At 37.5% G+C, this 14,419-nt stretch overlaps 1 protein-coding gene across 1 annotated transcript; it reads left to right on the forward strand.

The window, feature by feature from the left end:
- Nucleotides 1–10,255: 10,255 nt before the first annotated feature.
- On the forward strand, nt 10,256–13,255 carry LOC122282514. The gene is made up of 3 exons (XM_043094457.1): nt 10,256–12,765; nt 12,906–12,993; nt 13,109–13,255. Exons 1-3 carry the CDS (start codon nt 10,256–10,258, stop codon nt 13,253–13,255), a joined length of 2,745 nt encoding a protein of 914 aa, XP_042950391.1.
- Nucleotides 13,256–14,419: the final 1,164 nt, after the last annotated feature.

A 14,419-nucleotide genomic window follows, 5' to 3' on the forward strand; every position in this document is an offset into this window, starting at 1 on the left:
ATGAATGAAAATCGATTAGGGTTTACATGGTAAGCTATCAATATATATGTTACAACAGATGATGACACGTGTAGCAAACCAAAGGTTCAGCTTATAAACTTCTAGATGGAAGCACTGGCTCCTCACGTGATCAAGCAGCTCAGCATTTAACAACTTCAACGGTCCTGATTTTGCCACTTGCACATCATTCACTTATTACACATATAAGAGAACACATTAGTTGATTAAATAAAGAACATAATAGATAAATGTATTGACATACATATTACAAATCTCCACCTTGGCAAAACATTTATTTGCCTTGTGTTTATAAGCATATATATATATATATATATATGACCCTCATCATTGGCTCATTCTTGCACTGTCCCCCTAATGAGAACTGACTCTTGACTCCATACCAACTAAGTTCAGACATTGTTTAAACTTGGACCATGGGACAGACTTAGTCATCATATCTGAGGGGTTATCCTCAATTGTTACCTTTTCCACACCTACTACTTTAGATTCTATAACATTGCTTATATAATGAAGCCGTATATCAATCTGTTTAGACCTCTCATGAAAAACTTGGTTTTTAGCTAAGTGAAGTGTGCTTTGATTATCACAATGCACGATGATGTTGCCACTGAAAATATTTAATTCACTTGCAATTCCTTTTAACCATATGACCTCTTTAATAGCTTCTGTCAATGCTATATACTCGGCTTCTGTGGTAGACAATGCCACCACAGATTGTAAGTGTGATTTCCAGCTAATAGCTCCCCCAAAAGCAGTGAACACATAACCAGTTAATGACTTCCTGGTATCTATGCTCCCAGCAAAATCAGAGTCTACAAAGCCAGCCAATTCACAACCCTCTTTCACATTGTTCCCAAAAGTGAGACCCAAGTTAGTAGTACCAGTCAGGTATCTTAATACCCATTTAATGGCCTGCCAGTGAGGTTTTCCTGGGTTCCCCATAAATCTACTAACTACACTCATTGTATAGTTTAGATCAAGCCTAGAACAAACCATTGCATACATTATACTTCCCACCATGCTAGCATAAGGGATTTTTTGCATAAAACTAATATCAGTCTATTTTAGGAGCTTGATCTATAGACAATTTGAAATGTTGTCCTAAGGGTGTAGCTACATGCTTGACATGTTCCATACCAAATCTATTGAGAATTTTAGAGATGTAATTTTTCTGAGATAAGTATAGCATTCTAGCATTCCTATCTCTTTCAATTTCCATTCCTAAAATTTTCTTAACAGGGCCCAATTCTTTCATTTCAAATTCTGATTTTAGCATGCTTTTAACTTGATCAATTAAAACAATGTCCTTACAAGCTACCAGCATGTCATCAACATACAATAGGAGATAAACAAATATTCCTTTTTCTTCCTTGTAATAGACACAACTATCATAGCAACTTCTTTTAAAATCATTATTAATCATGTGTGTATTAAATCTCTTATACCATTGTCTAGGTGATTATTTGAGACCATATAAAGATTTTTTAAGAAGACACTTGATTATTTGTAATTTCTTTGGTAAAATCTTCAGGATATGGCATATAAATTTCTTCTTCAAGTTCTCCATGTAGAAAAGTAGTTTTAACATCTAACTATTCTAGATGCAAGTTTTCAAAAGCTGTATAAGCTAGCAATAGCCTAATGGACATGTGTTTAACCACAGGGGAGAAGATTTCATTAAAATCAATTCCTTACCTCTGTGTAAACCCTTTGGCTACAAGTCTAGCCTTATACCTGGTCCCTTTTACCCCTGGCATGCTTTCCTTTTTCTTATAGATCCACTTGGATCCAACAAGCTTAACCCCTCTAGGTTTAGGCACTAAAACCCAGGTTTTATTTTTATTTAGAGATTCCATTTCCTCATGCATAGCAAGAATCCATTTGGTGGAATCCTTGCTAGCCATTGCCTCTTTATAAGTTTTAGGTTCCTGATAAACTACCTCATCAGCTATTGTTAAGGCATACATAGTTAAATTAGCTTGACCATACCTTATAGGAGGTTTAATGACTCTCTTTTACCTATCTCTTACTAGGTTATAGGAGTTAGCTCTACCTTGATCCGTGTCCCCTGAGTATTCTTCCTCAGGGTGGCTACTTTCCCCAATTTTAGGTTCAAATTGGGCCTTTACTTGCTCCACCTCAATCTGAGATCCTCTTAGAAACTTAACAGTTTCTTGGTCTACCTTTTCTCCTTGTACCCGAGCCATTTGTGACTCATTGAAAGTCACATCCCTGCTCATATGCTATTATATCTTCCTGGTCCATCTACCCACAGCTTGTAACCCTTAACACCTTCAGGATACCCTATAAAGATGCACTTAAGTTTCCTAGGTTCTAACTTGTCAGTTTTTGAATGTGCATAAGCAACACACCCAAAAACTCTTAAGTAGTCATACTTTGGAGGTTTTCCAAACCATAACTCATAAAGAGTTTTAAATCCTATGGCAGATGAAGGACATTTATTAATAAGATGTACAGCAGTAGTGGTAGCTTCTGCCTAAAATGTTTTGGGTAGTCCTGAGTTTGACAACATGCACCTTACCCTTTTTAAGATGGTTCTATTCATTCTTTCAGCTAAGCCATTCTGTTGAGGGGTTTCCTTCACTGTCTTATGCCTAAGAATTCCTTTCTTTTGACAGTACATGTTAAACTCATTTGAGAGAAACTCTAGACCATTGTCAGTCCTTAAGATCTTGAGTTTTCTACCTACTTGGTTTTCCACAAGGGTCTTCTACTCCTTGAACTTTTCAAAGGTGTCACTCTTGTTTTTAAGGATGTAAATCCAAGCCTTCCTAGAGTAGTCATCCACTAAAGAGAGAAAATAGCTCCCTCCACCATGTGAATTTACTCTTACTGGTCTCCATAGGCCAGAATGAACATAATCTAGGGTTTGCTTAGTGTTGTGGGTTGCTAACTTAAAACTAACCCTTTTTGCCTTTTCATAGATACAATCTTCACAGAAAGGTAAGTTTTCTAGGTTTTGATCACTTAGTAGCCCTTGTTTTTGTAGTTCTAAAAGACCCCATTGACTTACATGCCCAAGCCTTCTATGCCATAGCACATCTTTGTTCTCTACTATGTTTTGAGTTGGGGATGCTTCCCCAACTACTGTTTTCCCAAGTAGTGTATATAAACCATTTTTGATTTCCCCTTTCATAATAACTAGGGAACCTTTGGTAACTCTAAGTACCTCTACCTCAGATTTGAAAGTATAGCCTGCCAAATCAAGCATACCAAGAGAAATTAAATTTCTCTTTAATTCAGGTATGAACCTAGCCTCCCTCAAGACTTTTTCAATTCCATCATGCATTTTAAGTCTAACTGACCCTATACCCATGATTTTGCAGGCCATATTGTTACCTAGAATTACATGTCCCCTTTCTTGTTCAGAGAAAGTCTCAAACCACTCCCTTATTGGACACATATGAAAAGAGTAGCCAGAGTCCATTATCCACTCTGTTTTTTAATCAACCTCACTCACTGTGAGTACCTCAGCACTCTCATACCCCTCTAAAACCACAGAGGCATCCCCTGCCTCTTTGTTTTTATTCCAGAATTATTTTTCCTATCAAGGCAATCTTTCTTAAAATGCCCTTCCTTGTGACAGTGGAAACATTTGAATTGTTTCCCCTTTGATTTAGACCTATATCTCTTATTTTCATTCTTGCCCTTCTTCTCTCTCTTTTCTGTTCTGCCCCTGACAGACAAGCCTTCCCCATGATTCTGTTTGGTATCTCCCCTACTTTGAAGTTCCCTAGTTTGAAGTACAGATTGTACTTCATCAAGTGTCAAAGAGTCTCTACCATACATCATGGTTTTTTTTAGACTTAGGTATGATGAATCCAAGGAACTCATCAAGAGGATGGCTGATCCTCATCCTCCACCTCAATGTTTATATTAGCTAAGTCTAATATGAATTTGTTGAACTCATCTAGGTGCTGCCCTATTGGAGTCCCAGGGGTCATCTTGAAGGTACACAGTTTTGTTTTCTTGTATAATCTATTTGCTAAAGATTTTGTCAAATATAGGTTTTCTAATTTTAGCCAAATGCCTGCAGCCGTGTCCTCACTAGCCACCTCTCTCAGGACTTTATCCCCAAGAGAGAGGATTAGGGCACTATGGGCTTTCTGGAGAATGTTCTTCTGGACAGACGCCTTATCTTCCTCTTTTGAGGAAGAGCCCTTCTGTTCTCACATAGGAGAGCATCCTGCAGTCCATGTTGGACTAACATTACTCTCATCTTGATTCTCCATAGGCCAAAATCATTGTCACCAGTGAACTTCTCTATATCAAACCTCATGGTCCCCATGAACCTAGGCTCTATATACCAATTGTTATAAAACCTATGTTTTATCGTTATAAAATTGCCAAGGCTTTATTAATAAAGAAATCCTCTGTTTAACAAATCTATATAAGTTTCATTTCTGAAAAACAACAACAAAGTATCTTTCTGTTTCTTGACTCAAAACATAATGCTCAAGATTCATAATAGTCACAATATTATCAGCTATGTTCGCAAAACCAACAGTATACCATCACAGATCCACATACCAATATACAGCACTTCACAAAACAAATATCATGTACGAATCAACAAGATAAACCAAGAACAGATATACTAGAAATTACAAGAAACAAGTATGAACAATAAAAAATAGGAAAGCAAGGAAAGAACACATCGAGATATGTGGTTCGACCCTAATGGTCTACATCCACGGTAGGAATGGCCTCAGAGATCTTTATTGATAGTCAATACAGCACAGAGAAGCCTCAGTTCATTAGAGTTACAAACCCTCTAAAAAAAAATCACAAAGAAATCGCACAGATTTCTTTTCAAGAGAAAATCCCTAGAAACCCTAAATCACCCCCTCTCTGTTCTCTTTATCACTCTGCCTCTCAAGAAACCCAGCCACTACAAATGAATGAAAATCGATTAGGGTTTACACGGTAAGCTATCAATATATATGTTACAACAGATGATGACACGTGTAGCAATCCAGCGGCTCAGCTTATAAACTTCCAGATGGAAGCATGGGCTCCTCACGTGATTAACCAGCTCAGCATTTAACAACTTCAACGATCCTGATTTTGCCACTTGCACATCATTCACTTATTACACATATAAGAGAACACATCAGTTGATTAAATAAAGAACATAACAGATAAATATATTGACATACATATTACACTATTCCTGTTTTAATTTTATCTAGGTTTGGTTTTATTTTGATTCTAAGTCCCCGTATTCATTCTGTGGTTCAAATGCCTATCGAGCTACTTCTGGATTTGGACTTGTGTGAGGATGGATAGAAGGATCAGATTTGGGATTTACACTTAAACGAAGAAGGAAATGATTGGATCTTCCTTCTTCTCATTTTATATTTTTTTAAATGACAATGGTATTCCTTTTCTTGTAATTTTCTAAAATAAGTTGTGCCCGACAATTGGATCATTTCATGCTAACAAGTGTTTCCACTTGAATGTTCCAAGTAGGCGGTATTGCATTGATCCTGCTAGAGCACTATTATAGGTACACTTCAATACATCCTTGTTCTACTATACACCATAATTGGTGTTGGCCAATTTGCTATGTCTCCATGAAGATGGATTAGTTAGAATTGTAGTTGTTGTATTTTTTTGTTTAACTTGTTTTTGAAGTGCTATGGTCTATCCTTGAGTTTTAGGCTTCTTTTTTCTTTTCTTTTTTTTTTGTCTATGATAATTTGGTATTTGTTAAGAAGGGTTTTGATGTCCCTGCAACTTTGCAAATGAAAAACCAACCACTTTGAAGTTTGCACAGCATACCACACTAGTTCAGAACAATGTGACCACTATAGCATGCAAATTATACTTATTTTCTATGTTATGGAAAATGATCTTTCCTTGATTTACACTTTAAAGGTTTAAAGCTGCAAGTTGAGAAATTCTAGTATTTCCTCTATTCTTGTATTTATTCTATTTTCAAGTTTACATTTTTCTATTTGTAAGTTGCAAGTTTACAAATTCCTCTATTTTGTAATTATTCATTTACAATTAATTTATCCTAGATTAATACACTAGAATAATTAGTGATAGTTTTCTTTCCTTTCATACTTTGTTGGAAAATAATGACACACGTTTTCATAGACATTTTAGTCTTCTTGTCCCTCAAGAAAATTGAGTAAATTTGTATCGGTATATATCCAAAAAATCCTTGAGTCAATTTGGGACTTTTCTAAAGCTTTTGTTCAAACATATGGAATTTATGTGTATTGACTTCTACTTACTTTTCTTATTTGTTCCGCAGTTGCAATTCAATTCAAGCTTCACTCTTTAGATTGCATGAAGCATGGATTTGGTTGTATTCCTCTTCAGACGTGGACAAATTCAGTGCCTCTTTCTATTTTTTAATAGAATTGGACCCAATTCAGTGCCTCTATTGATGAATCTGGTTGTATTCCTCTTCAAATCAAAATCTTTGTGAATATGTTGATGAAACTAGATTTATGTTATAGGTTTTATGCAAACTGGATTTTCATTCAAACTTTCAAATTGGATTTACGTTTAACATTTGATCCGTTAAGGGTAAAGATGATTTGGTTAAGGATAAAACTCAATCAAGATAAGTCTCAAATTAAGCTATTCGATGTGTTCCAAAGTTCTAGCTCCAAACGGTTTTTGTTCATTTGAATATTGTAATCTATATGATCATAATTTATCTCTTGTAACAAACATATATCTCTTCTCTATCAATTGTAATAGTTTTGAATATATATATATACACTTATATGATCCCAATACATACACTATCTCTGGCAAGTAAATCTAGAACAGTTTTCCATTCTTTCATGATATCAAATCCTACTACAGAACGAATGAGGACCCATACTATTTACCCCTAGATAAGGATTAGGAAAAATACTAGCATATGCATGAGGAAGGGTGTCGAGAAATAATCCCACATTGTCTATGGATAAGGTCTTGGGCATGTTTATAAGGTTAGAACAAACCTTTCTCTTAGAACCGATTTTATGATAGAGTTAGGCTCATGATCTTCTTCAATTATTTGGAGTATCCATATATATGTTTTAAACTATAAATCAAGAGTTTTTTTTTTTTTTTTTGGGATAATCTGATATGGCTTCATTGTGGGTCAGCTAACGATCTAGTATGTAGTATATCAATTTTTTTTTTTCCTTTTATTAAAAGTGGCTATCCAGGGTATATACCGTCTCATGTGAGATCACTACAACAGAATGTGGCTTTTCCAGCCAAATTTTTTTCCAATGACAAATATTATGCCGGAAATAGTAGTGTTTTACCTCTACTGACATCCCATTTCTGGCATGTCAACAATGTATCAGAATATGCAAATAATTCTGGCATTTTTTAAACTGTCTCAATAAATAATATTAGTAATGTGTTATTGCGGCGAGAATTGGGTTTTCCGCGGCGAAAAACCTCTGCCACAGAATCAGTTCATGCCTTTTTGTCTACTCTCTCTCCTCTGCCTTTTATCTCCCGCGGAAAGCTTTTCACTCCCGCGAAGGCCAAAGTCCAGCAAACTTGAATATGCCCTAGCCTATCGTCCGGCCACCACCAACTTCACCGCCGGCTACTCACGGCAACCATCTATTTTGTCCATAAATCCTTCCATCCGAGAACTCCTCCCGGATCGATTTCTATCGACATCCGGATCCAGTTGCCCCACTCAAGCCCCCTTATTCGATGGAAAAAATCGAACCACCTGAGGCCAAACCAGATGTTCCCGGCCTCTCATCCAGTTGCTGAGTCTCACTAGTGAGGACGTAGTGGAGGGCATTAAGCAAAACCTATGCCCGAAAATCATTCAATAGACTGTCCATGACTCGGCTTCTGGGGCAAATCTAGGTAACAATTTCTTGTTATGTGAGTTCGTCTCCCCTGTTCCTCTTCCAATTTCGTGTTAAATTTGCCTAGATTTGCCTGGTGAACATTGCTACTTTTCTGTAAGATCAGTTTTCCCGGAATCCATTGTTGATGCCAAATTTTCATTTACTGTCCCCAAATGAAAAACAGAGTCTGAACCATCATTGGAAAAAATTTCTGAGATTTCCGATCACTTTGTAATTGGGGATATATAAATTATGAGAAAATTTGAGTTTTTTCATGCTCCATTCACATCATCATTATAACCTTTGAGTGCAATGTTTTCATTTGTGGTTTGAGATATGCTTTCATTCATGTGTACAACTACACCCACATCTTGCTAGGCTGTATTTAATTGACTTTGTTTTGCCTTTGGTACCCGATAGTTATAGGTTGGTATGTGATTAGTACCCTTCAACGCATTTGTCATGAGTACCTCTGATTTATTAATCTGCTTGCAAGTATTCCTCATTCGTGCTATGATTCCAACAATGAGGAATTGAGTTTCTCATATATAACTATTTTAAATATTTAGTTGCGTGTTTTTTTAGAGATTTAACCTGGACTGATATGTGTATATAGAATACATTTATCTCATGTCATCATTCCAACGAGCAGGCCACAACACCTCTGTTGGTTAAAAAGCTCCAAGGTCAGTCCTAAAGAATCAGAAGGTGAAACCTTAATTCCATATCTAAATTCTGTTTTAATTCCTTTAGAGATAGTACACGAAAATCTCTTGATGCATCGCTTTTGGATTAAAAATTTATTGCTTCTGCTTTGGATTTGCTGAACTTGTTGGTAGACATGGTTCGGTTTCATGCTCAATTGAAATTATTTTCTATTATGTTTTGGAACTCTACTAAATTTGAGGACAACTGTAGATACCCCTACTTCATATATATATATACTTATCTATACTAAGTGTTTGAATATGAAGTTACTCTTCAAAAAGCTAGGTGCATGTGTTTTGTCAATTACATACTGCTGGTTTATTTGTTATGCGAACTATTGTGTTTTAGAGGTTTTGGTCAAATGGGAACTTTAAACATCTTTGGGTTGCTGAATTTCCCTAAGTGTGGCAGGTTGGACTTAAGCCCTATAGATTTGACAAAATATTTCATTTAGCCCACTCTGGATCAGATACTACAATAACCTATTATTGTATAACTATATGATTATGCACTTACAGTTTAAGATATTAATACATTAATAGAAATATTAGACTAAAGTAGATGAACCTTGATGGACTGTGGGGATTTAATACATCCAGATATTATGTTGGGTTGGGATTTGCCTGGAATTTTTAGAGTTTTAACAATTTTGCCCTGTGTATCTATTGTTTTCTTGCATGTAGGCAGTTTAGTTGAATGAATTTGTTAAATGTTGGCTTTCCCCTACTTACTTTTATTGCTATTTTAAGTCTACTTGGGTTTGTACCCATTAACCAAATCACGTGAGAATAAGGATTTGTATTAAAGGGTTCCTTGATGACTACAGTTTATGAATCATAGCTTCACAAGTTTATTGGGCATCAACTACGTGACCTACTCAATCTTCACCTACTCAAGCATATTCAACACTGTCAGAAAATTGACCACTTTCCTTGGTTCACCGGAGTACCACATGAGACTCCCTGATATATATTATATTATGGTCCTTAATTTTCGGGAGGTAGGGACTTATGCTTAGTAGGTTTGGACATTTCGTAGCTAGAATATTATCGGTTTGGCCACTCAGAACCTAGTCCCTTTTCTGTTATTATAGATAAGTATAACATTTTTTCCTTAGTTATGCACAGACTATTCAGTAGGTTATGAGAATTATCCTCAAGATATATCTTCAGCTCTACTCCAACAGAATAACATTTCCTAACAGGCTGAGAATACAAGCTTCTCAATGGGAGGAATACACTAGTAATGTGTTAACTGGAATAGGTTAACATATGGTATTTGTCACCCAATCCCCTGTTCGTTTTTCAAACTATTTTCAATGTGACAACATGTTCCCAATTCCTTATGCTTCTTCAGTAATGTACTGAAGGACTCGTAAGACCTCAAATGCATGTTACCATTGAGGTCCTACCACTTCTCTCTCTCTCTCTCTCTCTCTCTCTCTCTCTCTCTCTCTCTCTCTCTCTCTCTCTCTCTCTCTCTCTCTCTCTCTCTCTCTCTCTCTCTCTCTCTCTCTCTCGGAATGTGTGTACCCTGCACAGCTGTGTATATGTCACACAGCTTCTCTATAAATGCATCCTATTGGTTTAATTATCATTTTCCTGATTACTGGATTTCTATTACCAATATACACTGCTTAGCTTTCACACTATCTTTTCTGACCTCATGTTTAGATGGACAAGGCGTGGATGAGTATTGAAGATAGATTTATGTCTAATGAGTATGCAATGGGGGTTAGCCATTTCATGAATATGGCTAAGGAGCATGCACAAGGGGGCATTGACATTAGGTGTCCGTGCCGTAGATGTCGTAACATGCTCTTCCAGCCAATAACCACAGTCGAGGAGCATTTATTTATTATAGGGATTGATCCTTCTTATAAGGATTGGATTTTTCACGGTGAAGAGGAAGTGTTGGATGTTAATTCTTCAGAAGAAGGTGATGATGCCAGCGGCAATGATGCCTATATTGATGATATGGATGAGCTGCTGGATGACATTCAGGCTGGAGCTTCTATGGATCAGTCCGGAGGTTCGCATATACCTGGTATTGATGGTGTCACACCTGGTGGTTCTTCAGCAACGTTTTCAGAATTGTTAGAAGATGCACGGAGTCCACTTTATCCATCATGCTCATCGTTTTCAAAGCTTTCTTTTATCGTAAAGTTGCTTCATATAAAGACTGTTGGTGGTTGGAGTGTTAAATCCTTTAACATGGTCATCAAGCTCCTGAAATCTGCATTTCCTGACGCTCTTCTCCCTGACTCATACAATGATGCATGCCGATTGGAACGTGGCCTGGGGTTTAATTACACAAAGATAGATGCTTGTTTGAATGATTGTGTCTTATTTTGGAAGGAACATTCTGATAAAGAGAAGTGCCAAAAATGCAACACTCCGAGATGGGTGTTAAGTAGTACTAAGCAAAAGAAAATTCCACACAAAGTGCTCAGACATTTCCCGTTGGTCCCAAGGCTGCAAAGACTATTTGTTTCTAATAAGACTGCCGGGGCAATGAGATGGCATTCTACTGAACGCGTCAACGATTATAATGTGATGAGGCACCCTGCAGATTCGAAGGTATGGAAAGATTTTGACGTGCAGTACCCTCAGTTTGCTTCAGATCCTCGTAATGTGAGAATTGGGTTAGCGAGTGATGGGTTTAATCCATTTAACAATATAGCTAAACCCTACAGTATATGGCCAGTGATTCTTGTAGCATATAACTTGCCCCCTTGGTTATGCATGAAAGATCCATACCTCATGCTTTCGTTGCTAATTCCTGGCCCAAAAGCACCAGGCAACGATATCGACGTGTATCTACGCCCTTTAATTGAAGAACTGAAGTTTCTATGGGAAGTGGGTGTCAATACATACGATGCATTTGCAGATCAATCGTTTCGATTACATGCAGCATTACTCTGGACCATTAATGACTTCCCAGCGTATGCTAATCTTTCTGGGTGGAGCACAAAGGGGAAATTGGCATGTCCTACGTGTAATGGTAGTACGGATTCATTGTGGCTGGTCCATGGGCGAAAGCACTGCTACATGGGTCATCGGCGGTGGTTGTTGCCAGGGCACAGGTGGAGATCTAAAAAAGCTGAATTTAATGGTAGTACTAACCATCGCCCAGCACCTATACATTTGTCGGGAGAGGCTATCTTGGAACAATTGAGAGAATTGCAAGATGTACAGTTTGGTAAGTTATCAAAAAAGAGGAAACGCACAGCCAATGAGTTGAATTGGACCAAAAAAAGTGTATTCTTTGAGTTGCCTTATTGGAAATCCTTGGAATTGAGACATAACCTAGATGTCATGCATATTGAGAAGAACATATGCGATAGCGTATTAGGAACTTTGATGGATATCGAGGGAAAAAGCAAGGACACAGCCAATGCCCGTCGGGATTTGGCCAACCTAGGCATACGGAAAGAATTACACTTACAGCAAGAGGGCGATAGTTGTTCAATGAGACTGGCGTGTTACATGCTAAATAAAAAAGAGAAGAGATCTTTCTGCGAGTGGTTAGCAAGTGTTAAGTTCCCTGATGGTTTTGCCGCGAACATCGCCCGATGTGTTAATGTACGTGAATCAAAGATCTTAGGCATGAAAAGTCATGATTCTCATATTTTCATGCAACGATTACTGTCAGTGGTGATTAGTGGCTACTTAACCAGTGATGTACGGCAAGCTTTGACTGAGTTAAGTTCATTCTTCAAGAAATTCTGTGCACGAGCATTAAACATTGATGTTCTGCACCGCCTACAAACTGATATCTCTCTTATTCTTTGCAAGTTGGAAATGATATTCCCACCTGCATTCTTCGATATAATGGTGCATCTTGCTATTCACTTGCCACAAGAGGCATTGCTTGCGGGACCTGTCCAGTATAGGTGGATGTATCCTTTTGAACGGTATCTAGGGAAGTTCAAGCGTTATGTAAAAAATATGGCAAGACCTGAAGGCTCAATTGCCGAGGCCTATATTCATGTTGAGTGCCTTACATTTTGTTCGATGTATCTCCATGACATTGAGACGACTTTTACTAGGGAAGAGCGAAATGTGGATGTCGGTCCAGACCATACACCGGGTAGTATGAGTGTATTTTTTCAAAAGGTGAGACCAATGGGTTCGTCCTCCACTGATAGATTGGATGATCAGCTATTAGCAAAAGCTGAGTGGTATGTACTTAACAATTGTCCTGAGATACAGCATTACCTAGAGTAAGTATGGCACGAGAACTTTCAACCAGATAATCTGTTGTATTTATCTTTTGAAACACATTGTAAACTAACTCTATCCAAATTTTCAATGTTCGTAGTCAGCACTATAACAAGATTAAAGAAGAGGACCCCAACAATGTTGATCGTAGGCACCAGACCGAATTTGGGAAATGGTTCAAGAACCATGTAAGTTATGAATATATGTTGCTTGAACATAGATACATTTCCGCTCAATAAATATAGATGTAAGTTATTGCAGAGTGGTATTTTATTAACCTATTGCCTCTATGGTTGCTAATAGATTCGAGAATTGCGTATCTTGAATCCAGATGAAGTTACAGATGAACTTTATGCTCTTGCTTGCGGACCAGATCCTTGGGTGGGATCATATAGTGGATGCATCATGAATGGAATTCGGTTTCACACAAAAGACCGTGAACAACATTGACGCAGCCAAAATAGTGGGGTGGTTGTTGCTGGGGTACATCAGTCGATGCCGGTTGATTTCTATGGTGTGTTGAAAGAGATCCTTGAATTACGCTACATGGGGTGGCATCTTGTGTACTTGTTTAAATGTGACTGGTGGGACGTTGGTGATCATAGACGCGGCATACGTGTAGGGGACCACCTTACAAGTGTGAATACATTAAGAAAGTGGTATCAGGATGAGCCTTTCGCCCTTGCATCTCAGTGCTCACAAGTATTTTATTTAAAAGATGATAGTATGGTGGGGAATTGGCAAGTGGTACAAAAGATAACCAATAGGAATGTCTATGACATTCCACCCGTCCAAACTGCATTGGATGATGGTGAGGACTCCTCTGAAGGTGATGCATTTCAAGAGGAAGAAGCTAGTACTGAAGATTTTCCGATCAATGAAAGTGATACTGGCTTGGGAAACACATTGCATCGGGAGGATGAAGAAGTAATTGTTGTTAATGAGGCAACTACGCTACCTCGTTCTACTCCCGACAATGCCGACCAAACTTTTATTGAAGATGATGTGGATGGTGACGACTATGGCGATCATCCCAATACTGACCATTATGAGTCTGAGAATGAGGACGACTCCCAATCGAATTCTGAAACAGATTCTGAATAATGTTTGGCATAATTGCATGTACTTGTGAATTTCCCTATATATTTACTAATGTGGTGATGTAGAGTTACTTTTGAACTCGATTTATTATAGTAATTTGTACTGATCAGTAGGTAATTACTGGTTATGAGCGAAATGTAGGGGTAGAACAAGTATTTATGATTATATGAACAAGTAGGTTCTAACATAGCTAAACTCTTCAGTACATAACAGCATTACTGCATGCTCTCAGGTTTTGATCCATGTTTTAAGCATGTATAAATAGGTTTTAATTAAGACCAAAAACCCATCCTGATTATTGACCAAAATAGGGATATGCTCTGTTGTTGCTGTTGTATTTAATGACAACTGAAGTTTCAGACATGGTAAGACGACTTCACTTTATCATTTGCTATCTAAGAAGCTATGAATATTCAATACCAATGGATTGCTGTTGGAGTACTTCAATAACCTGAGAAATGTTAAATTTTATGAATTGTTGTATGGAACAAAATATATATAGGAGTATTTCTA

This window comes from Carya illinoinensis, chromosome 11, assembly GCF_018687715.1.
Source record: "Carya illinoinensis cultivar Pawnee chromosome 11, C.illinoinensisPawnee_v1, whole genome shotgun sequence".
Lineage (NCBI taxonomy): Eukaryota > Viridiplantae > Streptophyta > Magnoliopsida > Fagales > Juglandaceae > Carya > Carya illinoinensis.